Source organism: Daphnia pulex, chromosome 4 (genome assembly GCF_021134715.1).
Source record: "Daphnia pulex isolate KAP4 chromosome 4, ASM2113471v1".
Classification (NCBI taxonomy): domain Eukaryota; kingdom Metazoa; phylum Arthropoda; class Branchiopoda; order Diplostraca; family Daphniidae; genus Daphnia; species Daphnia pulex.
Window position 1 is genome coordinate 5,209,507 of NC_060020.1, and position 24,072 is coordinate 5,233,578.

General features: G+C 39.5%; 4 protein-coding genes and 3 long non-coding RNA genes across 71 annotated transcripts in view; 4 read left to right on the forward strand and 3 right to left on the reverse strand.

Annotated features, from left to right (window-relative positions):
* The first annotated feature begins 283 nt into the window (after positions 1-283).
* Positions 284-6,254, forward strand: LOC124192873. 7 transcript variants are annotated; one of them, XR_006873915.1, is made up of 11 exons: positions 284-677; positions 762-892; positions 971-1,133; positions 1,220-1,463; positions 1,545-2,443; positions 2,951-3,041; positions 3,482-3,649; positions 3,719-4,007; positions 4,310-4,405; positions 4,517-4,522; positions 4,589-6,254. It is a non-coding gene; the product is annotated as an uncharacterized LOC124192873 (long non-coding RNA). The 7 variants fall into 7 exon arrangements; XR_006873916.1 differs by having other exon boundaries at positions 3,719-3,943; XR_006873910.1 differs by having other exon boundaries at positions 4,310-4,522.
* LOC124192871 lies at positions 4,524-7,955 on the reverse strand. Of its 50 annotated transcripts, XR_006873904.1 has the most exons (10): positions 7,795-7,955; positions 6,984-7,557; positions 6,660-6,835; positions 6,466-6,578; positions 6,293-6,404; positions 5,790-6,233; positions 5,598-5,721; positions 5,315-5,536; positions 4,860-5,201; positions 4,524-4,771 (listed from the first exon to the last, which is right to left on the reverse strand). XR_006873904.1 is itself a non-coding variant. In XM_046586399.1 (4 exons), the coding sequence occupies exons 1-2, from the start codon at positions 7,660-7,662 to the stop codon at positions 6,789-6,791; spliced, it is 708 nt and encodes a 235-aa protein (XP_046442355.1). In that variant the 3' UTR covers positions 5,232-6,233; positions 6,312-6,404; positions 6,717-6,788. The 50 variants fall into 50 exon arrangements, 8 of the variants coding, with proteins under 8 accessions (XP_046442349.1, XP_046442347.1, XP_046442353.1 ...); XR_006873891.1 differs by having other exon boundaries at positions 5,598-6,233; positions 6,312-6,404; positions 7,002-7,557; XR_006873909.1 differs by lacking the exon at positions 5,598-5,721 and having other exon boundaries at positions 5,771-6,233; positions 6,312-6,404; positions 6,988-7,557.
* A 1,016-nt stretch (positions 7,956-8,971) lies between these two features.
* Positions 8,972-9,801, forward strand: LOC124192872 (ubiquitin-60S ribosomal protein L40). The gene is made up of 3 exons (XM_046586402.1): positions 8,972-9,135; positions 9,294-9,488; positions 9,550-9,801. Exons 2-3 carry the CDS (start codon positions 9,299-9,301, stop codon positions 9,744-9,746), a joined length of 387 nt encoding a protein of 128 aa, XP_046442358.1. The 5' UTR covers positions 8,972-9,135; positions 9,294-9,298; the 3' UTR covers positions 9,747-9,801.
* Positions 9,734-12,259, reverse strand: LOC124192870 (interleukin-1 receptor-associated kinase 4-like). Of its 2 annotated transcripts, none has more exons than XM_046586390.1 (11): positions 12,035-12,259; positions 11,521-11,969; positions 11,294-11,433; positions 11,044-11,217; positions 10,922-10,982; positions 10,764-10,858; positions 10,595-10,700; positions 10,464-10,513; positions 10,335-10,397; positions 9,930-10,082; positions 9,734-9,873 (listed from the first exon to the last, which is right to left on the reverse strand). In XM_046586390.1, exons 1-11 carry the CDS (start codon positions 12,070-12,072, stop codon positions 9,823-9,825), a joined length of 1,380 nt encoding a protein of 459 aa, XP_046442346.1. In that variant the 5' UTR covers positions 12,073-12,259; the 3' UTR covers positions 9,734-9,822. The 2 variants fall into 2 exon arrangements, with proteins under 2 accessions (XP_046442346.1, XP_046442345.1); XM_046586389.1 differs by having other exon boundaries at positions 12,030-12,248.
* Positions 12,260-12,300: 41 nt separating this feature from the next.
* LOC124192875 lies at positions 12,301-14,479 on the forward strand. 3 transcript variants are annotated; one of them, XR_006873919.1, is made up of 8 exons: positions 12,301-12,591; positions 12,653-12,809; positions 12,884-12,945; positions 13,024-13,187; positions 13,289-13,398; positions 13,468-13,724; positions 13,792-14,157; positions 14,220-14,479. It is a non-coding gene; the product is annotated as an uncharacterized LOC124192875 (long non-coding RNA). The 3 variants fall into 3 exon arrangements; XR_006873918.1 differs by having other exon boundaries at positions 12,303-12,809; positions 13,268-13,398; XR_006873917.1 differs by having other exon boundaries at positions 12,307-12,809; positions 14,220-14,478.
* Positions 14,480-15,349: 870 nt separating this feature from the next.
* On the reverse strand, positions 15,350-16,598 carry LOC124192876. Its single transcript, XR_006873920.1, has 3 exons — positions 16,328-16,598; positions 16,063-16,259; positions 15,350-16,001 (listed from the first exon to the last, which is right to left on the reverse strand). It is a non-coding gene; the product is annotated as an uncharacterized LOC124192876 (long non-coding RNA).
* Positions 16,599-21,048: 4,450 nt separating this feature from the next.
* Positions 21,049-24,072, forward strand: part of LOC124193176 (protein turtle-like) — a 39,550-nt gene continuing 36,526 nt past the window's right edge. For 3 of the 7 annotated variants that reach the window (XM_046586863.1, XM_046586864.1, XM_046586866.1), the window contains exon 1: positions 21,077-21,625. The gene's annotated coding sequence lies outside the window, so the exon portion shown is untranslated. Of the gene's footprint in view, positions 21,626-24,072 lie in introns of all 7 variants that reach the window. The other 4 variants (XM_046586859.1, XM_046586860.1, XM_046586861.1 and 1 more) reach the window with 3 other exon arrangements.

The window sequence follows — 24,072 nt, forward strand, 5'->3', positions numbered from 1 at the left end:
GGAACAGCATGATATGCTTCTACATGTAATTCTTCCCATCTAGTTATCGGAATTTCTTGGCGTGCAAAAGAATTTTTATTGAACTCTAATACGCGGCATCACTAACGATCGATGAAATAGTGTTTCATTTTAATCTTAAACGGAAAAAGATTTGAGGGAGTTGAGGGCTTATCTAAATTTTATGTAAATTAGTTTGATTTTTCTTAGGAAGCGGCTGTTCCGTTTGGGCCACACCGCTAGAGTGCGAACCTTGACGCACCAGAGGGTGCTCGATTCGTAGTGTACTGTAGAATGTGTAAACATACTCCTGTAAATATCGTAACAGTGATGAGTGATCCATGACAATAAACAAACATTGTCAAAACAAGCCATTAAGTCAAATATTCAACTAGAGTTCATTAGTTCAATCAGCTTTAAGGCTAAGCTTTTAACTTAACTGAATTTGCAATGGCAAAATTAAGTATTTTTGTGAAAACTTAACAAATCACACAGAAATATACACTCTTTTAAGCTTTGACAATATTATTTACTTAAGAGTTTGCAGGTTAATAAGCTAACATGCAGATGCTCCACATTGCTTCACAGCTTACTTATTTGGCTGTTGCTGCGAATTTTGGTTCAATTTTCACTGTTCTTATCTGTTGTGCAGCAATGATTCTTTTCATTCGACAGTTTAGGTAAAACCTTTATGACAAAATCAATTTTGGTGGTGCAAACATTTACATTCTGTTAGATATAATTTAGTATTTCTAAATATTCAGGCTTTATGAGTTTGAACCAACTGGGACTTCAGTTGTACAAGTAAAACAACCAGCCCAACAACAACTATTGAATAAAGTTAACTTGCCCTTCTCGCTGGAAGTAGGAAAACTTGATTCAAGTGATTTGTCAGGTATATTGAAATAAAATTCTACATTGCAGATTGCAGTCTGTAGGATAGATTAAATTTTTTTACATCTTTATAAACTAGGAAATTATCACTTGACTTTGTACTCTACCAGCTATTTTCCATGCCTCTTTGTTGTTTGTAGAGAAATGTCATCAGATGTAGTTAAAAATTTGATAAATGAACCATGGCAAACATTTTTAGAGTTCTTCAGATCTGAAATGAAAATATGTCCTAATTTACAAATGTAAGTTACTTAGTTAAAAGTATAAAATGAATATAAATTAAATATTTTTTTTAATGTATGAAACACAATAATTTATCTGTTCAAAGATATGCTGAAGAGGAGACTCATGAATTAAAGCCTTTTTCAATAAAGGGTGCACTTGATTGCATACCAAGGACGGCATATGCTTTAGTGGCGTTTCATATTAGAACCGATGCTGAATACATGAATGATGGAGATCCAACGGCTCTAATAACTCTAATACATATTCCTGATCGCTACTGCAATGCCCCGGCAACAACTTTGTTTCAGTATTTAAAATGCAACGATGGAAGAGTATTAAACCTCAAGGTACAATCAGTTAAAAAACTTAAAAGACTTATTTTATTAATTATTTGTATTAATCTTTCGTCATGTATTCACAAATTATAGCCGCTTTATTCGCCAGAGAAGTCAAGGATTACGCCAAATGGAGACGATTCAAGGCAAAGGCACGATAACCAAGGCAACATTAATTGCGTTATCTGTTGGAATTTTCCAGCTACTCATGTTTTGCTACCTTGCAGGCACGCTTGCCTCTGTGTGAATTGCTTCAAACGTGTAGAAAACTGCCCTGTTTGCCGCACTCGTGTTATGTCTTACTTTTTAGTGTAGAGATTAGAGAAAGCTAGCACATACCGCTGATGTTAAATTGAATGCCAAGAAACAAATATGAAAAGTCTTTTTTATAGTTAGTTATTTAATTTCGTATATTTAAAGAGACTGGGTTATTGTTTTGCCTCCAATAATAATGTTTCTATTTCGTTTTTTAATTGGTTTTTTAATGTATCTCATGTTTTATGGCAAGCCGTTCGTGCCACATTTCACGGAAAATCCAAAAATGTAATTAGGTTAGGTTATAGGAACGCAAGCGTGAATGTATATACATTTACATAGCACACTACACAAGCGTCATTAAACCGTTAACGGTTTAGTAAAATTCAAATCTCCCACACTAGATGGCGAAATCGTCGAGTGCCCCATATCCGGCAAATTTGTCGTCTGATTTGGACCTTCTTTAAAAAACAGCAATATGGCGACCACGTTGCGATCATGCTTTCCGAGTTGCAACCAAATTGTGAGTATCGGGATCGTAGTAGGTAGTAGCCAAATTTGCCGTTCGAAAACAGCAGTGGAAAACACTCGGAAAATACCGTTTACCGTGGATTGTTGTCGGGGAGAAGGAAACTCAGTTCCTAAGCCAAAATTAGTTAGGTAGTAAAAGAAAGAAAATTTTTGAATACATTTACGAAGAGGGGTTGCGAAACGTGAACGTACGAAATCAGCCAGAGGTAAATGGGCTTACTTGAATGTACTTCACATTTTGAGTTCTTTATATCATTTTTCTTTATGTATCATAACCATTTTTAAATATAAACTTTCAAGTAGACTGTCATCCAAAATATCTAGATGGATGGATAAGATGGATTATCCATCTTAAGCAAGCCAGGAAACATTATCCATCTTAAGCAAGCCAGGAAACATTATCCATCTTAAGCAAGCCAGGAAACATTATCCATCTTAAGCAAGCCAGGAAACATTATCCATCTTAAGCAAGCCAGGAAACATTCAGTGTCATGATAGAGAAAAATCTTAGCAATGTAATATCTGATTTGTATTAGTTACCCACATTTCATTTTTTGTTTGTTTTCCATTTAGAGTTAATTCATACACTATTTGGGGTTTACCACTTAGTGTAGCCTAGGTTAGCGAATTAGTTTCTAGTTCTTTCTCTGTGTTCAATGTTAATTATGAAGCTACAGTAATAAATTAATAGTGGTTTCTTTTATTCTTTTTAGTTTCCGGACCTACCACATTTATTTTTGTTTTAGTTGGAATAGTGGAATACCCGTGGTGAAGTACCTAACTGGACAGCAGAAAAGGAAACAGGTATTGCTTTAATCATTTTGTGTTGTAAATTTATTGGAATAGTTAAATGTGTGTGGGGCCATAGTCATTCAAACTTAGCTTCTTCAGGGATTTTCTCAAATTGAATAAAACCCATGAAGTGTTATTGGCTCTTAATTAGCATCTTACTGTATGACTATGTGAGGCCTTTTTATATACTCAGCTATGACTGAAAGATGTAGGGTAAGAACGTAAAGAAACTAGTACAGATAAGTTGAGATTTTAAGTAGAATTCTGTTTTATTTGTTATGTTGTTCCACCTTCTGACCTCCACCCACAATTCCACCACATTCTAACATTCAAAAGAATAATTACAATGACAAAGATTTTATGAATAGTTCATTTTAGAATTGACATTTATTTTTTACAATAGTACAACAGTTGTTGGATAATATTTTAACTGTGTCTAAATATTTGTTTAGGGCACATAACAGCCAGGTGATATTTTTAGAGGTTTGGTGTTGCAACCGGTGAGTCCATCCATCAAATTATCCCACCCGAAAACAGTCCCCTGGTGGATTTTGGTCCCCATTCAAGCCACCTACATCATACCCACTTTGATGATCTTCTGCCCATTCTCAAAGAGGCTGGTGTGTGTCACGCATTATTATCTTATCTGATTTTATCTACTTAGTAATTACCTTTTCATCCTGTATTAGGTCAAGATTTACTTATTCTTGTTTGGAGGAATTCTTCAGAAGTCCTCATCAAGGATCAGCCTCAGTCAGACGATAGTAAATTAGCCTTCCAATCCTACCAGGGAGAGTTTTCCGCTATTTATCAAGAAGAGCAAAAGTGTAAATGTCAATTGGAAATTGTTCTGCAACTGCAAGGCCATGAAAACTGGATGTACGGGCTCCATTGGCAATCGCTCGTGTTAAAAGGTGTTCTTCCTCTTTCCTGTTCCATGGACGATCTGCGTGAGGTAGATCCTTCCAGCGGCATTGGGTAATTAGGAATCAGCTTATGTAATTATGTTGGTCAACTTTTTAAACGTGAGGCTACAGATTTAACTAGCTCTTTGCTTATATGTTGAATTTTTAGTTAAGTCAGGGATTGTCCTAGGGATTGCATATATATTTGCGCTCCACCTCCACCCACAATCCCACCACGTTTTAACATACCAAAGAATAATTACAATGACAAAAAAAAAGTTATCTCGTTAGGTTGAGTTTTTGGGGGGGTTTCTAAATTTGGTTTTATGAAGAAATTCTTAAGATTTTAACGGGATTCCTTATTTAATTTCTTAGGTTCTGAAATATTTGGGTTACGAGTTACCATCGACATCGACGTGCAAATACTCCGCCAACAGACTATGTAAACCAGTGCACGATCAATCCAATTGGGTCAGTAAGAAAAACCAGACGCAATGAAAAAAAAAGACCGTAAATGTTACTTGTCGCTCAAGTTTTCCATTTTCTAACCTTTATCACCTCCATTATGCAAATGGCGTAAAGCACCAGGTAAAAAGAAACATTTTTATTTCTTTTCATTTCCATAACTCACGTGCATTTTATTATTTTCAACAGATTTAGAAACACAAAGGTGATCAATGAAGTTAGACCGTATCACGAAATCGTTAAAGATTTCCACCAGGGCCCGAATAACTCGCTGGTTTGGAACTACCCACAGACCTCTATTCAAGAATTGTCTCATTTATCCGCCCAAACTGCCTCCAATCGTTGAGCGAATTTGTTTTGTAAGTTCGAACCCTATGCATGTTCAGAAAAAGAAAAGGTGGCCATGGGTCATTATCTTATTTTTTTTTTCCAATTTTTCTGGGTCTCTATTATTTTCTACCTGAGATTTATCAATAATTATGTAGGATAATAGAAGTTAATGAATGTTTTTAAAAACCATGCCAGTTATCAACATTGTCCTAAATACCTTTACCAATCTTCCAAAAGGCGTAACCTGATAAGAGTAACTTAATTTTATATGTTATCAAACATAATTCGTTCGGCAGGTTTACAACCAGTAACTATATTAGGGAATGCAAAATTAGAATTTTTTAGTATATCAGTTGAGATCTTTTCACGTTTGATGTATTGCGAATTTCCATTTTTGTTCAAGAAGCAGTTGAAGAACCGAAATATCCAACGCTTATTAGCATATAGGGCGAATCGCCTCGAAATGATTCATCTTTGTGTATGAAACAGATTTTCAAAAAAATAAATTTGCATTGCAATGTATTACCTTCGATTAGGAAGACTTCCGAAGCCTAGCCCAAATTCCAACATTCATTGTTTCTTTACCTTCGTCATGAGGTGGCGCGTACAAGGGAAAATTCGTCAACATTTTTAACATTGTCACTTCGTAATACAGTTGTCCTTCTATGAAGTACACGCCTCAGCAAGACCGAGCAGGATTGCGGTTTCAAAACATAACCAGTCACCTTATCGCTTCAACAATTCCGTTGAAATAGGTCGCTATCTCCCCTGAATAAAAGATCACATTCAATGCCAGTTGGCACGTTCCTTTTTGAACAATGGAAAAAATTATTGCCCTTGCCCTTTCCCTATAAAGGTTTCTAATTACGAATAATTTGTTATTCCGATCATTTCAATAATGATCAATGGCAATACAACGAAAAATTCACGAATGCGTAGTTCTTGAATTTTCTGGGAGAAAACGGGGAATCCTAAACCGGCCGAGCGACTTCCTGGAGCAAGAATTTGACCATGAACAAATAAACCCAAATATCATCTTACCGTTAGACTAAAAGGTAACCAAAACATTGTGAAGAACGTATATGGACCCGGAGGATCTTCCAATTTGGCTAAGTTTAAAACGGAATGGAAGGCAATGTTGTTGAACCGACTGGATGGGAAGAGAGAAACATTCCATCATAGCCCGAAGGCCCCGAACCCATGTCTGGGTATATGGCCTGAATTGACAAAAGGAAAGAATGCATGAATTTTAACCCTCCCCCAGTCATCAATCTCACCCAGGGTTGGGGTAACCAGACGATCTGTAAACAGGCGATGAATTTCACGACTGCGAGGAAAGAGAAAAACAAAAACGGATTTGACCATCAGGAACTTCGTAACCTTTTAAGAATCAGAAGCGTCTCCAATGGACATGCATGGGCATGGGGAGAAAGTGTCCGACTAGGAAAAATCTCGGAAAGACCAGTCTCTTGTTTTGATGAAGCCAAGGCTCAGGAGCACTAAACTGTAAATAAAATTGGACAAACGTTCGAGAGAAAAAAAAACATCCCCTTGCTCACTGACCCACAAAGGAAAGTAATACCGACGTGAGATATTGAAAGATGAAATTTCCGGCTGTTCCCGAAGATAAGGTCTCAATCACACAGGGCTCAATCACCGTAGGACGGGAAAAATTCTGTAAAAAAGTAGAAACTAGTAGATGTGTACAAACACATTAAATTACATTTTTGAATCACCATTATATTGAGTACCAGAAGTTGCAAGTCATTTTGTACATGGAAAGTTTCCACAATATTAAAATCAATGATTCAATATGAACCAACACTAGTTATGCAGATTTTTGTTGGAGCTGCAGAGTTAACATACTTTTAGTTAAATTTACAATCAAGTAGGGATTCTGGATCAATGCTCCAAAGGGAAAGATTTACACCTGAGCAATTTGGTTTTTCTGTTGTTCAACCAACCTCAATCATGGAGTATCAACTACCTGATCAGCATCAAGTGTCCCATGTTCTCTCAGTTCAGAAAGGTTGAAAAGGTGCTGGAAATCACCAACGTCTCAATCAGTTGGGCACATTTGGTAGACGATGATGTTCTCCCAGTCAACTGTAAGACAAAAATAAGCCCAGGCATAACACAAAGCACTAATGGACGAAAATCAAGCGCCGCAATGTAGACAATCAGGAAAGAAATTAGGATATCTTAAAATGTTCTAGAACTTTAGAAAAATCAGCAAAACGACGCAAAATCTAACCAACTTGACGCGTATTACAGTGTAGAGACGAAAGGAAACGGTCCAAACTCTTCAGATCATCATCTTCATCAAGCGACGAGGGGCGGAATTTCTTGTTGGCCTGGCTGCTGCTGCTGCTGGAATCTTCACTACCGCATTCACATCTGGTTAGAGGCAAGCAACCGCAACGATGACGTTTGGTAGCTCCCGTCACGCTAGGAAGTGGGGTAGATGGCCTCTCCATGTCCATTTCTTCTTCAGTAGTCTCCATTTGCTGCTGCACGCCGTCCGCCATTTTGGGGAAGGCCGCCATTTTGTTTGGTTCCTGCTCACCGAAAGTGGATGACGTCTCCAAGAACAGCAACGGCTTCAATTCCTTCCACCTCTTTTGGCGTTCCACTTGTCGGCATTTGACCTCAGACTGGGCGAAAATAAAGGCATTGTGAAGTAAAACCTCTCGTCGCAAGTCGTGCTGCTTCCGCGACGCAATTTTCGCTTTGGTAAAGCGCTGGATCCAACGGGAAAGTTCCTCGGTCGTATACCGTCGTCGTTGTTGATGAACGCCTGGCTCTTCTCTCCGCTCCGCATCGACAAACTTACAAGAAGGTTGGGTTGTTTGATAAGTGACTTGACATAGGCCAGAATTAAACTGAGCTCGAATACACTTGTTAACAGAGAAATTCAAGCTTTTTTGACCCATTACAAATTTTTCACACCCGCCCCTTTCTCTTTTGTTTAATGAGGCCAAAATGGCTTCAGTCTCCCCGTTAATCGTAAAAGTCTTAATTACGATCTTTCTCCAAAAAACCGTTTTGGGGAGGTTGAGGTTTACCTAGTCGTCTTGTAAATGATTGAAGTGCACTTGTCAGTTGATCCTTTTCCGGAATATTCGATAATTTTCAGGAATCAAGGCGACGTCCGACCAACACTATCAACTTTTGGAACTGTAATGGCGTCAGGGAAAGGGGGAAGCTTTCTTTTAACGTGTTCCTACGCCACGATTCGCGCGCCACCTATTCACTAAATAGTTCTTCCTCAATCTTTATCTTTTTGCCAATTTCTACACGATTGCAATCTAAACATTAAATTGTCAGATGGTTTTTTTCAGATTTCGTATTTTTGGTTCTATCTGAAATAATATTTAGACTAAATACACACGAAATTGCGTTTCCATTTCCAAGGTGATAGATGCTGTTTATCATTTCACAATAATTCGTTAAAAAAGAACTAGCTTAGTGCAGAAATATGAGTAATATCGTAACTAAATGCACTACGTAACACGATTTACATGTTATACTATAGAAATTTCAACATGTTTGTTTGTGGTCTGATTCGCCATCAAGTTGATACACGATATTTTTCAAGGTTTTTACCATGGCGCAGTGATGACGTCATTACACTTCCGGCCTTGAAATATGATTTGTTAAGCTGCCGTGTTGTGTGTGTTTTCTTTTTATAAATGCTGGTAGTGATTCATTTTCAGGAAGTTGAGAAAAGGGAAAGAGGTTTCTTTTTATTATTAAGTCAAGGCAGTAACCGATAACTGGTGTATGTTTTATACAACTTTCAAATTCACGATGTTAAACTGGGTAGTGGGTACGTCTTAAATAAATTTGTTTTAGAAATCAAAAAGCATCCGCATCTACGTAAATACAATAGAACACTCGTACACGTTCTCATAAGCCATTTCTTTGTCTTTCAAATAGTTTGAATTAGTTTTTCTTTCACTTTGAATTTCTTTTTCATTTATGAGAAAAAGAAAAATACATCCAACAATGACTTTACATTGAGATTATTGAAAATTTTTATATTTCGTACAGAGAGAATGATTGCAGCAACTTTGGGAAAATTTCAAATTTGATGTTGAAATAATCAATAGACATGGAAATTCAAATAAGCCCACTGGGCACTGTGGGAAATGTGTATGCCAAATGTACTAATTCAAATTATAATTGTGTGTATTTTTATACAAATATTACATTGTAATAATTTATACATTTATAGTTTATGAATTTTAGGTTGAAATCTTTCTTCTCTGTAATTTTGTAAAAATAATAAATCTGAAACAAAAGCGTGACAACGTCCACTCAATTTCCGCTTTTTTCTCACAGCGGCCATCTTACTTCAAGCCTTGCATAGACTTGTCGTTTCTCTACGTCTGCAGCGTGTCCCGGTAAGAGCATATACCCTCAGTTCTCTTAGTTTGTTAAAAAATATATGTTGAATCGTGTGCAAACACTGAGCAAAAGGAAATTATTCGTCAATAATCTTCGTTAAATTTAAATGTTTCGTTACTTTTGACAGTAAAATAATATCTATTTTTCAATGCAGGCAAAATGCAGATCTTCGTTAAGACCCTGACGGGTAAGACCATCACCCTTGAGGTCGAGCCTTCAGACACTATCGAAAATGTCAAGGCAAAAATCCAAGACAAGGAAGGTATCCCTCCTGACCAGCAGCGATTGATCTTTGCTGGCAAACAACTTGAAGATGGACGTACTCTATCTGACTACAACATTCAGAAAGGTATAGCCTCTCGTTACATTTCCTTATCAGTGGTTGTTACATTTGTGTTCTTTTCTTGCAGAATCTACTCTTCACTTGGTGTTGCGTCTCCGTGGTGGTGTTATTGAGCCTTCTCTTCGCATCTTGGCACAGAAGTACAACTGTGACAAAATGATCTGTCGCAAGTGTTATGCTCGCCTTCATCCTAGGGCAACCAACTGTCGCAAGTCAAAGTGTGGTCACACCAATAACTTGCGCCCCAAGAAGAAGCTGAAATAAGTGTATTGCCAGGCAGTTGTGCTTGATCATGGAAATACAAAGTTTCAATGGCAAATTTATTTCTTCTTTGTTTTATTTACATAGATATTAAACCTGACTGATCAATTTGCAGTAGTTCTGCATATACCTATAGAAAAAGTAATAGTAAAATAATATGACAGTAGTTGTAGACTTTGGAAGTACTTGTGTCATTAGGGGCCTTCGCTTTTTCTCCTGGATGCACGATAACGCTACAGAATGCAATGCAGAAGCCATATCCTCGGGTAACGGAGATATCTTGGGATCCAAAAGCTGGATAAATTCGATTTCGTCCAAAGCCGAATCAACGTGTGAAATCTAAAGAAATTCAAATACTTGTAGTTGTTATCTTATCCTGATATTAAAATAATGTTGTGATGAATTATAAAGAAAAAAAATGTCAGTTTAAATTCAAATGGATCCGAATCTGTTATCCCCAATTATAATTGAAATTAATTCTATTTGTTCTTCGATGAAATGAATGTTTTGTGAATTTTTGTTTAAAGAGGAGCCGTGATCTTTGCTACTATGTAAGAAGATATTTTTCATAAATACAATATTATCACTCACTAAATCATTTCCATCTCGTTCTTCATCGTAAGGTGGAAGTCCGGTTAATAGCTCCAGAATTATCTAAAGATGGAAATGGATTTCAACAAACGTCGTGCTTAAAGTTGACATAATTAAATCTTTTTTTACCACTCCAAAACTGAAGGTATCAAGTTTCACTGATATATCTCCTCGGAAAGCTTCGGCCATGAGAGGAAAGATTATTCAAAACTTTAAATATATTCCAATGCAAGAACTGCATGATTTCGTATTTTAACCACCTTCAGGGGCCATATATGCTGAAGTTCCTAAGACGTTCGACGTGAATGCAACACTCTTCGAGCCCCGTCCACTTGCACCAATGCGAATGAGTCCGAAATCTCCTAACTGAAAAGGTAAATTGATATTCCCACAAATTTTAAATGTGTGAATATAGCTATTTCGAAATACCTTTGCCTTCATGTTGTGATCAAGGAGAACATTTGCACTTTTAACATCACGATGAACTAGCGGTTGAGCTCCTCCAGTGTGTAAATGAATAAGCGCTGAATGATCCAGAGTATTAATCAATCAAATAGAACCTGAAGTATACTCAAACAAGGGAAAACCTTTAGATACACCATGAGCGACGTCTAGTCTTTGATTCCACTGTAACGGTGGACTTCCTCCCTGTAATGCATAACTTAATTAGAATTAAGGTTTTATAGTTAACCAATAGAATAGCCGATACCTCGCAAGCTAACCGTGCTTCTAATGAACCATTAGGGATAAATGAGTAAACCAAGCAACAGTCAGGTCCATCTGCAGAAAAAGCGAGAAGAGCTAGTAAGTTTTCATGCACGTACTGCGACATTGTTTCAACTTCAGTTCGGAAGAGTCGGTTGGTGTCAATATCCACATCCACCTTAAAAATATGAAAAAAGGGAAAACTTATTATGAATTATGTCAAGTATTTTATTGCATTTCAATGAAGAATATGCCTTTTGATTGTGTAGTCTTTTGACAGCTACTTTATGATGAAGGGAAAGCTTAATTTTCTTATAGATTTCAATTCCTCTGTCATCAAGGTGTGAATTTTCTTTAAGCATGCCAAGAAATACTGTACCAAATGCACCAGCACCTACAAATGACAAAATCATCATATATAACAAAAAGGCTATAAGGAATAATAACAGGGAATGAATTTATTCATTAAAAAACCTTTTACCTAGTTTTCGACCTTGAGAAACTGGATTTAAATCAAAATCATTTGTTAAGTATTCTAAATCAGCATAGGATAAATGAGGTAGGGTTGTATCAAATTTGTCCACTTCTGGTGGAGAAAAAGGCATTTTTTTCTCAAAAAATCTTTGATTGATGTGTTCATTTGTTGCCTCTAATATTCCTGCTTGAATTGAATGAGACGTAGTCTGCAGGAAATTGATGTCTTCAGTGCTTGACGGTACATTTGCTGAAGGTCCATTTGCAGGCCTTTCCACCGGATCTTCACCAAGAAGATCTGTCGACAGATAATCTGCAGCTTGATAGAGTTCTAATTTTGCAAGAAGTTTAACAAGTTCCCGAACAGTTGGTCTCTGTTTACCACTTGTTCCCCATTCATCAATTAGGATATCAAAAGCAGACTTTTTTTGTCTTTTGGCTTCCTCTTCAATCAACCTAGACAAAAACGTATCATATGTTAACTAAGCTGTGATAGTTATTGAAACCAAAATTTACCCAACATGTTCAGAAGAAAACTTTTTGGTTTCCACGTCTCCATTCAGTTTAGGAATAGCACCCATCACGATTTTCCAACTGTTGTTTATGTCCAACATTGAAGAAAGTCGTAATCGCACCGTAATAGGCATTTTTCGAATTTCCATGTCCGAATTCATTCTATACAGACTCTCGCAATTTGACACGTGTGCTTGATGTCATTCAATGTTTACAAAATGATGCAGACGGCTATTTCCCGATAGGGATTTATCGGCAAACGACCCTGCCCTCCTTCACCCCACCTCCCACCCTCCTTCACCCACCTCCCACTCAGGACGGGGGGACGACGTCTCTTTCTTCTACGGCTCGATAGCTGTTTTCGGGGTTTTTTACTCGATTTCTCTCTGGGAGGTGGCGCTGTTCCTCTCGGAGAGATAGGGAAACGATTTTCGTTTGGGGGGTTCCATTGTTCTTTTATGCGATTTGCGGGGGTTTTCGTCACGGTATTCAAATTGCGACCGTCTTGTAGAGGGGATGCTTTTACATTGCAACGTCGTGATCCCGCTTTGATTGAGATAAAGGGGTTGGTGTGATTTAAATGTAAAAAAGAATCGCTTATTTTTAGTTAGTTTTTCTCCCGACAGGTGGTTCTGACGCCAATCCATAATTCAAGGCCGACGAACTTCAACGCGGCCTTGGATTGGAATTCAAAAAAAAAAAACAAGGCTGGCTGCTATTCAAAAACAAAACAAGGCTGGCTGCTAATCAATCAACTGAATCAAGGCAAGTTTAAAGAAAAATGTATGTAGTCAAATTTTAAATAATGTAGGTAGTATAATCTTTTGATTGTAAATTATTTTCCCTACTTCGTAAAGCTGGTACAATAGCCGTACGGTTTTTTATATACCGAAAAGCATTCATTCATCATGGAGTCCAGGTATAATTAAATTCTGTTGGTCTCTTATTGAAATAAATTGTCCTTACTTAACGAAATTCAAATTTGGAAATATCAAAGGATGATTTACGATGTGATGGTAGAACAATGCTGGATTATCACCCTATAATTCTTGAAACTACATTAGTTTCCAATGCCAGTGGATCGGCAAGGCTGAGACTTGCAAACTCATCAACATCTGGAAAATGAAATTTGCAAATTCCTACAAAGATCCTATGCTTCAGGTGATACAATTAATTTATCTCAACTATCTTTATTGACACGACAGCAATGTTGGGTCATGTATGTTGACATATTGCTATAGCTGATGTGATATTTCCACCAGTCCTGATGTATCAACACTGGTGCAGAGTCTACGACAAGCCATGGCCCTTGAAGCTAAATTCCAACCAAAGCTTCAACTTCTGTCAACACTCAACAGCCAGCAATACAGGAGTAAGTATTCTGTAATGCTTCTTCTATTGAGAATACAAACTAATTTGTAATTTGTTGTTTGCGTTTTAGGAAAGCGGTGAAATTATGTGTGCAATGAGGCATGGAGCTGCTCATGTTCTTCGCTGCATGAAAGTCTGGTATGATCTTCCTTGTGCAGTTCTTCTGGATGCTCTCAACATGATGGACTGGTTCATGAGCCGCATGAAAGCACTCCTAAACACCTCTCATGCATAGCAATCAGCTCCTTCCATCTAGCAGCTTGCCAATGGGTGGAGAGGATTAAACAGAACAACATTGAGGTATCTTCCATTCAGAGTCCATTGTAGGTATGTTGACAGTTTTAATTGGCTAGTATTCAGGAAATCAGGTTGTCTAATAAATTTTAATTAATAGATTGTTCCTGAACCTCAATATCTGGTAACGATATCTTAATGTAAATGTACCGCCGGAGACATCAACCGGATGGAAAAAATTGTCGAAGCCAAGTTAGCTTGTCTACCCCAAGGTCACCGGTCACGACCTTAACATTCCTCAACCTGTATCACTCACTTCTCTCGACGACTTTACCTGCCGCTCTTCAGCAAGACCTTCTTATTCTTTCATGCAAGCAGGAGACCATTTGCTGTGACGCAAAATAATGCTGCCTTTCCCTCATCTCTTTTGGCTTACGTCCTACTGTTTGTCGAAATGAAGTGTCACCAGCCGGCCATCGAGGTTATTATCAGAGACGTTTTACTAGAAATTCAGCGACTTGTTAAGGTATTTAGTGGTTGTGCTTGTTTGTTGATTCCAATTTTGTAATGCTGATATTTTACCTCTAGGTCAAAGATGACTAGTTAAAGGAGTGAGGGACTCATCGTCAACGACTTACCTGGAAGTTGTCCTTTTTCTAATATTTCTTTGCCTTCTAAACAATTTATAATAAGTTTTGCCTTTAGAAAAGGAAAATGCCTAACTTTTTCTAGTCCTATACCACTTACTGGTTGAGCCTGTGTAAATTCGGGTCTCAATGATATATGATTACCACTCTTAACAAGAAAACTATATATTTCTTTACTCACTAGGGGAGACTGGAGTAAAATGGGACAGTTTTTGTTTTCCCCCTATATCTCCCAAACTAATTATTTAATTTCTTTAAAATTTTGTTTTTATGTATTCCATGTTATAATGAACCCCCCATATTTTTTATATAATTTAATCATGAACCATTTCCCCATAAAATACCTTTAAAGTTGCCTCAGATTTGTGGGAGGGGCCTATTTTTGGGGGTAATTGAGGACACTGGGGTGGGTGGTAAGGGACGTCCTCCGTTTTCGCCTTAAAATTCATTAATAAAATTGAAAAAAATTGAAAAAGTGTTTCACTGCATAGACTCTTCGAGTTTATAAATGTTTCAATTAAATTATTGTGTTAATGAACCTTTTTTCTTATATATACAAATTCCCTTATGGAGCTGTAGGACATCCTGCGTTGCTAGGTCGAAAAATCAAGCCTCTTAAAAATGCTGTACGCTGATTGGTCCGTAACTGTCCCATTTTAGGCAAAAACGGCTGTCCCAAACAACCCGATTATGACTCTTTTTTTAAAAAGTTCATACCGTCTAAACAAATTGGTCTAAAATTCTAATTTTTGTTTTAAACGATCAAGAAATGAATCAGCTTCATTTCAATATTAAATTTACATGCCATTACCGTTTATTTGTTTCTATAAACATAAAATGGCGGAGACAAAAATTTATAAATAAAAACCGTTTTTTTAGTTTTGTCAATAACTCATGCAGTTATTGACAAAAATCAACAAAATTTCATGCCGAAGTACATTATACAGATTTACATAACATACTAAAAATTTTTAAAGTTTTATTAACATCTACTATTTTTCCCCCCACTGTCCCTTTTGACCCGGTGTCCCATTTTACTCCAGTCTCCCCTACATCAGAAGTTTCTCCAAGTGTGCGGTCGAAAATTTTAGTCAAAATTCCCTTCATAGATAAGAGAAATAGAGCCGTAATTTCATCCTATAAACGTTCAATTAATCTATCAAAAATCTTATCTTGTTTAGGGTGGTTATTAACCTTATATGTTATTTATATAAATTTAAATACTATAAATAATGGTTCGAAATTAACTGAAAAAAGCAACAAGACTTCTGTAATTTTACGTAATTTCGATGTTACGTCATGACGTCATACGTCGAGTATGACTTGATAACCACCCGAATCAGTAAGTATCGGCTTTGACCTATTCATGAACTTATGTAGCCCACAATTATAAAAGAAAAATCTCCTGTCCTATTTACAATAAATGCTTGAATTGCCGCTTTATTTGCCGTTTCTTTTTCATACCAAAAGCACTTTAATTCAGACAAGGGGCGATGATAAAGAAATTATATAGTCAACCTAGGTTACGAAGAGATAAGTAAAGGTGAACTCTTGGAAGATTTATATCATCGCTTAAATGTTATTTCTCTAAAAGTTCCATCTTTAAGAATATCATAGCTTATGTCTTACAACTGTCAATTTCCCTAACAGCAGTAATCATTTTAATACCAGAAAAGCTGCAGCATTTTTCTTTTGGGGTTGGAACTACTAAATGGTTTCCAATCTGAAAGTGAAAACTAAGTATTAGACTATTTATTTCAAATTTAAAGTTTTAACCTACAAACCTGCATCAAAGTCAGTACACAAGGAATGTTCTCTGTGTTTAGTCTCTTGGTATCATAAAGATCATCTGAGAGCTCCACATCAGGTTGATATCCGTCCATGGTTGCTATTTTAATAGATGGAATTTGTGTTGCAAAAAAAGAGCCGATTTCTCAGCCAATGACACTGCATCGTAAGGGTTCCCTCCACATTCAAGAATCTATTTTAATGCCATTAAAATGTTTCATGAGAAATTCTTGATTGGTGGAAATATCACATCAGCTATACCAATATGTCAACATACATGACCCAACATTGCTGTCGTGTCAATAAAGAAAGTTGTCACACCCCATACTTTCGAGTCAAACTCGCGCGTAGGTTTTTAATTTTTTGGGTGGATTCATTTCGGTTAGCAATTTTTTTTCCCGTTCCTATTGTTATGAGGCTTTTTTTTATCCCTACAAAACGATTAATCGAACAAAAACATCGAACCGAAAGCTAAAAAGACACAAACTCCGCAAAAAAAAAACCCTATCGGGAAACTCGCGCGCGAAGCAAGGGATCGGCATTGCCATCTAGCGGTAACATTTTCTGAACTAAAAAATCTACTTTTTCAGAAAAGGTCTACTCTCTGAACGAGCGCGAGAAAGATGCTGATCAAATTTGTCGCCCACGTTGAATAACTATGAGAAAGGTAATTGATGGAAAATAGCTTGCCATTTTCTATTCTTACTATGACGTTTATTGCGAAATTTCTTTTTTTAAAAAATGGCCAAAAAATTGTCAGAAACGTTTTCTGCCGGTGCCGTAGTAATTCTGCGGAAATGGAACCATTTGTGGTGTCATCTAAACGCGATTGGATGAAGCAAGGTTATCGAATTTTGTGCTATCAATTCGAAGGAAGGATGTCGACACTCGGTTACCTCCCATAGTAAAGGTGTACTATATTTATAGACAAGGGAAAATGCACTTTGAAAATAAAAAAGAAAAAAATATCTAAAGAGATGCCGGGTGCGCATACAAAGACATTGGCATCGTTTGATATGCCATCAACTTTACCGAGTTAATCTTGGTGATGATCAATCTAGCGCGCGAAATGCTCGTAGCAACTTCCCGCGCTGTACATAACCTGATGATGATGCAGCGTTGTGTTGTGGGGGGGGCTACGCCATCTATTACAATGTATCCGTCTATATGTGTATAGTCTAAATATACAATAAATAGTACACGTTGGCAGCGTATATACACATAGAGCGTGCCATTCTACGTCGGGGGGTAGGTTTGCGTGGGATCCGATTTTGACGAATCAATACTCGGCGCGAGTCTGCTGTTGGGCGGGAGAGACAGAGACGTAAGGAATGTAGCTTATGATTAGTGCAAGATAGATCTGTATCCCCCGACCACTTCAAAAGAGAAAGAGAGACTCTGGCCGTCCTATTATAAAGGCCGAAGTTGCCGGGCACAAGATGAATCACGCAATTACACGTGATATCGATGGCTGTAAGTATATATATGTATATACGCGGCGTGATTAATAACGGGCATTTGATTCGCTTATTTCTCCCTCAAAGTTTCTGGAGAATATAGTACGTATAATACATGACGAGGGTGGAACCCCAGGCTCCATTCTTAGAGTGATAGGTAGGCCGGAGCGTGTCTGCTGGGCCGGAAGAGGAAAAAAGCCGCGTCGAAAGGAGAGAGTATAAGTCGATAAAGAGACTTGTCGAACCATTTGTGGGTTTTTTTTGTGCATAGCTAATGGGCGCGGCCTGCAGCAGTTTCTAGCGCCAAGAGTGTATATGGCGAGCTATGCTTTTCAGACGAAACTATAACGGCTACTGGTTGTGTGCTGCTGCTGTATTGATCTGCCCCCCCACCGAAAAAGAAGAGGGGAGGGACGTTGGGTGGGTGGCGAGGCGGCGACTTGCAACGGTGGCGTCGGCGTCGAGCGGCGCGACACTAACGCCAATCAGAACTAGTTGGTATCAAATATGGAACGGCGGAGCGCTCGGCAGACTATAGGAGATGGGGAATAGGAGCCAAGGGGACGACGACGACGACGCCGAAAAGAACGGCCAGATGAAGAAAAAGAGAAGAATAAGACGCGCAGAAATGGAAAGAGTAAGACGTCGGGAAGAAGAAGAAGAAGAAAAGCCATGTTCTTCTTCTTCTTCTCTTGATAAATTTCCCGAGAGAACCTCCTTGAATCGTGTTTTAGATTTCAATATCACGGCTGATGGTTTTCTCGCGGCTGTGCCACCGCCGCTCGTCTTTTCTTTTCTACCCACTCATTTCGATCTTCTTTATCCCTTTTTCTTCGATTTGATTTGATTCTCTCGCCTTGTGTTTTCTCTCTTTCTATTCTTGTTTCGCCATCTTCGTCTTTTCGATTTTTGCCGAAGAAGAAATGAGAAACTAGATCAATTCGAAACTGAAGCCGGATATATACAATTGATTAGGGTGTATTGATGATAGTTGAGATACTACTATACGGCGGGGGGATATAGAGCACAACCGATGAGAATCAAGTGAACTGAGAAATCTAGGAAGAGAGAGAGAGCGAAAATAAGTTGATTCACAAGTGGTGGACCAATAATCTATTACTTGTGTATGTTGCGCCCATATCTTTCGGGAAGAAAAGGGGGCGAGAGTTTATTGTTTGGAATGGAAAAATCAATGAGATGATGACGCATTTTGGGTATCTATATATATATGATAATAATAATAACCGCCGAGCTAATGAGCGCTGCACGCAGGCAGCAGCGAACAATTGCGGTGGCAACAAGTCAACGAGAATAACGAACCAATCAGTCGATTTATATCTCTCTCCAACTCTTTTTGTGTGTGTCGCTCAGCTCTGTGCTGCTGCTGCAGTCAATCTCGTGTGTGTGTCTCGATTAACATGCAGAGCGCGCAGCAGCCCACTATATACGTATATATACTACACACTTGTGGGTTTTAAACTACGACCTTGGGTGAGCGTCGTGTGTCGTATATTATTACATCAAGCATATATAGGAAAGAGTTGTAACAGCCGAAACGACGACGACGGCGGCGGTTTATCCAAAAGTAGCAGCACACAGCAGCAGCAGTTATGGCGTGGAGAGTTCATCCAGTCATCCATCAATCGACTTTTATTGATGGTCGAGACAAGAGTATCCCCAAATACAGCAGTATAGGAAACACGTGGACCGACGTGTATATATAGTCACCACCCATTTCTCATCTCGTTTCGTCATCATCTTTGACTGTGTTTCAACGTGTCAAACAGACCGCAAAAGACCCACACAACGACTATTAGAGCATCAGTCGATTATCGGTTGACAATTCACGTCCTGGTATATAGTCGGCGTGAATTTCTCCGCGCGTGAGTCTTACGACGATGACGGGAGTGTTGGAGATTAAACGCGGGCGTTCATCGCAGATGGAGAAGCAAGTGACAACTCAGCAGCAGCATGTGCTGGATCACACACACATTCCCCGATTATTCCAAGCGCCCTCCCACTTATTTGGCTTTTCTCACTCAAAAGCTCTCGGTTTGCATACTCATTAGCAATGTCGAGTGTGTGTGTGGGGCTTTTCTGATGAATGGCGCGCCCCGTTTGTCGCGATTACGAAAGAACACAAGACAGCGTTCGTTCATCCCCAGTCTCTTTGATGTTGTCTGGGGCGGCGGCTGTTCGATCCCGCAGCAGCAACGAAGAATATAGCCCAAAAAAGAAATAGGCAATTGCGTCCGTCCATAGCGACATGCTGTTGGCAAGCACGGCGATTAGCCGCGCACCATCGTATAACAGCACATATAAGGAAAACCACAGCAGCTAATTCGACGGAAATCTAAAAAGCCCAAGCCTATAATCATTCGCTGCTGCTTATTTATATATAGGAGTGAGCGGGCAATCCCCTTATACGATAGTATATAGATTCCCATCGATTCGGGCTAACTCGTCAATGTAAATAACGTAACGCTCGGCTTCCTGTTATCTATATAGTTGATATTGATCAGTATTGACAATCAGCAAGCCACAAGTGGAAAAATATAGATTCGATATCGTGTACACAACCCGCATATTGCTTGTATACATTTCCCATCGTAGATGAGGTTCTCACGATGCACAGAATAATCACCGGTATGTATCTATCGTAATTGATTGATTGAGTGGCCATAGCAAATTTTAAATAAGGAAAGCTTGAAATTTAATTCGAATTATCGAATTTCTTTTTCGGGATTTGTATATTGTTGGTTGAGGCATTTCGGTCGGGAATGGCTGTGAACAGTTGACATTGGCTCTCCTATACAGACAACACACGGCTATAGGTATTTACACAGGCGAAAACTACGTCAACACACACACACACAGCACACCACCCAGTGCTGCTGATAGAAGGACGGATGCACGGTGTATAAAGTGTGTAGGTTATATAAAGCTATATAAGCTATAAGCTAGCTTGCTCGGCTATATAGACGCTATAGCAACACAAACGATCAAAAAATAACAGCAGAAAGAGGGGGGGAGGGAGGGGTGACTGAGAAAAGGGCAAAAGGGGAGGCCGCCAATAGTCGCCGCCGTATAAATCGGTTCGCGAATCCGCGGATTCAAACGATTCCGACCGTTTGACTCACGCGCCCAACGGAAATAGCCTCCAACAGCCTTTCAAACAATTTCTGCCATTGTTTAGTACGCTAGATTTTTGCACACAAAAATAAAATGTCCGTCTTTTTTTTTAGTGGCAGTAAAAATCACGACTTTTTACGTAAGATGGCGAGCGATTGGTTGGTCTTTTTTTTAAATTGAAGGTAGTACTACGCGAGTTGCAGGTAAAAGAAAAAAAGACGGCTCGTGTGTACGGTGTTTTATTTTATTTTTCCAACAGGGCGAATCAGTTGGTGAAAAGAGTGGGAATAAAAGGAAAGAAGAAGAAGAGAGAATAAATAAGAGGTGCATACAACGCTGTATTGCCTGGAAGGGGAAGGAGGGGGGAGAGAGTGGGGCTTGCCCAGACACACCGCAGTCAGTCCCTTAACGGCCGCCATATCGGACGGTTGCAGTCGTCGTCTCGTCTCGTCTCATCGTTTTTCCACCTTTTCTTTCACCCCCCAACCATCGATCTCTTCATCTATAACGCCTGCTGTTGTTATTCCACGCCGGCCATCCCCCCTCTCTCTCTAACGTGAACAATATCCCCCCAACACCTTTACACAACAAAACAGAAATAAATTTCATGTGAAAACGGTTCGACATTATTTTTTTGGCGGGGTTGTGTGTCGAGTGTCGCCAAGTGATTGGCGTTTGTGCGCTACTGTTTTCTCTGTGTGTGTGTTTGGTGACAGCGGGAAAACGCCCTGGTGGTCGCTCCCGATTGATCGCTGCACAGCTCACGCTCAACTCACTCTGTGACAGCAGACGCCAGTTGACGGTTGTTGTACTTGTCGGCCAGTGCTGCCCGTGATTATAGTTTCGCCACGCCAAAAGTCTCGACAGCTCTGCCGATCTCACGACACAACATTTGGCTGTTCTGCCCGGGTTCTATCGAAACCTAAAAAGGGATTACAACTCGATCGGGTCAACGAACACCTTGACAAAGGTAAGACACCACCTTTTTCAAAATAATATTAAGATCCAATGTCCGGTATTTTTGATGGGGTGTAATGAAAAAGGCTCTTGTCCATTACGGGGTGACAAACGTGATTAGACAAGTAGGGGTGTATAGTCATAGACGTAAGATGGCCAGGAGGGGTGTAGTAGTACGGCTGCTGCCTATTTCATATATCTACTTTCTTCTTTTTCACGGAGGAATGATCGTTTTTCTTTCGGTTGACGTGAAATGAAAGCGAAAAAAAAAAAGACGAACCAGATGCTTCAGAGATTCTGAATCAACCGGTCTGTTTACTTCTGTCTGTCTTGTCTACTTTTTTTTCGTCTTCTCACAAATCCGATTGGTATATACCGTCGGGTAGCAACCCATCCGTTCAATCCTGTTCAATTCAATGTACTGGGCATCAGGATCCCAGGATCCTTTTTTTCTCTCGACAAATCGTGTTTGTTGTTTGGTTGGCCTAACTTGTTTACGTTTAACTTTGAGTGGGATGATAATCAACTGGCAATTCTTGCTGCCATTGTCATTGGTTCCCATTGGTGGGATCCTCGACCATTGTTGACTCACGGCTGGTCACAAAACAAAACAACCTGGGTTGTTGTTTCCCCTCAAGTTTTCTTTCCAGACACGCATAGCATTTTTCGATTCCGACATTTTCTTCCTTTCTATTTTTTTCTCTTTTTCTTTTTTGATGTAGAGAGAGAGAGAAAAAAGAGGTGGGAAGCCTCTAGGTGGGATGTGAGGCCCAAAAAGAGTCGTGAAGCGTCTACTTTTGGCGGTTAGCCTCGGGGCGGGCCGAAGACCTGTGTCTCTCTCTCAGGTGGAAAGACCCAGGTATATACAGCTGAGAGAAAAGGGGGGAATATAAAAATAGCGTTTCCTTTTGCTCTCTCTCTCTACCTGGGCTCTTTGCCACTTGTAACCGAGTGTAGTACAGCTATTACGCACGTCTGCTGCTTGGTGCGTTCCGACGTTTGAATTTAGCGCCCGACGCCTGTACCAGACGCCCGCTGATTGGACAGCCCAACGGTGCCCATTTTTTCGTTCGGCTGGTAATCGTTTCGACTGGGCCTTATGCATGGCCGAAAAACACACACAACAAAACAAACGGTGGACAGGTCGATATTTTTGATTTCTGCGCGTCGACAATGGCGCGCAGCGAGTGAATCAAGAATCATAAAACGACGAGAGAATGTTGAAGGCCAGCACGTATAGCTAGCCAGCGTGTGTTTCTCTCCCATATACACGCAACTTGAAGAAGAAGAACCGTTGCTGCTGCATCCACCCAAAAAGGAAAGATGTAGAGAGGAGGAAGGATGGGGGGACACCCGAGGTAACAGCCATTCAAAACTCTTGGCGCATTCTTCTATTAGGAGGGTCTCTAGCTATAGTAGATCCTCTTGTGTGCTGGGGCTTTTTCATCTCTTGCGCTCCACCTCCCACCGATGTGGGAGATGCTGAATTCTCTCCGCTTCTCCCTTTTCCTTTTTTATATTCCTTTTTTTTTCGTGAAGAGGAGAATATAAACGTAGAGACCAAGCTGCTTTAATAATTCATCACTCATTTCTCTTTCTCTCTCTCTCTTCGTTGGCTGGGCTGGTCCGTGCGATAGAATCAGCCGCCTGGCCTCGTATTATGTAGGGACCCTGGATGGAATGCGAGCCCCTATCGGATTCTTCTGCATTTTGTTTTAGACAATTTTCGAGTTTTTCGACTTTTTTCTGTTTTTATAATGGGGGGGGGGGATGAATTGGAGGGGGTTCTTTGACATCCTGTAATCGAAGATGAAGCTGGACGACCGAAAATGAGAACCAACGATAGTCGCGGGATATACGATTTCGTGTACCACCAGGTACATATAACCCCCTACCCCCGATAGATATTCTCATTTTTCTCCATCATGAAAGGGTAGTACAGTGCTTCGTTATATAGGAAATTGAACGTTAGGTACTTGATATTTCGTCTGCTTGGGTGGGCGCCTCTTGCTCGTGGCACGCGGACGCACCATTGGTGGCGTCGAATCGAATCGAATGGATCATCCGGATGAACGATTACGACTCGTTTGCTTTTCCATGCTCCTGCTGCTGTTGTTGCCCCCTTTTTTGACTCGGGCTATCCATCAGCACAGCTATAGGGTCGCGGTGGATGTCTACACAGAGCAGAGTCATTCGATCCTAGACACAGTAGGCTATGCTGCGCTGTTGGGGCCCCCTTGCTCAAACAAAAGCAGCCAAAAGACACACTCGAGCGTCTCTCTCTATTCTCAACTGTATATATATGTACAGGACTGACGTGAAATTCAAGACAAAAGGGAAGTCATGTTGATACTGTATATACAAAAGCGGATTCACTGTCTCGAGATGGAGAGCCTTGATATATTCAAATGCAACGCGGACGTTAACCAATTGACCAACTGTTTTTTCCAACTTTTTGAA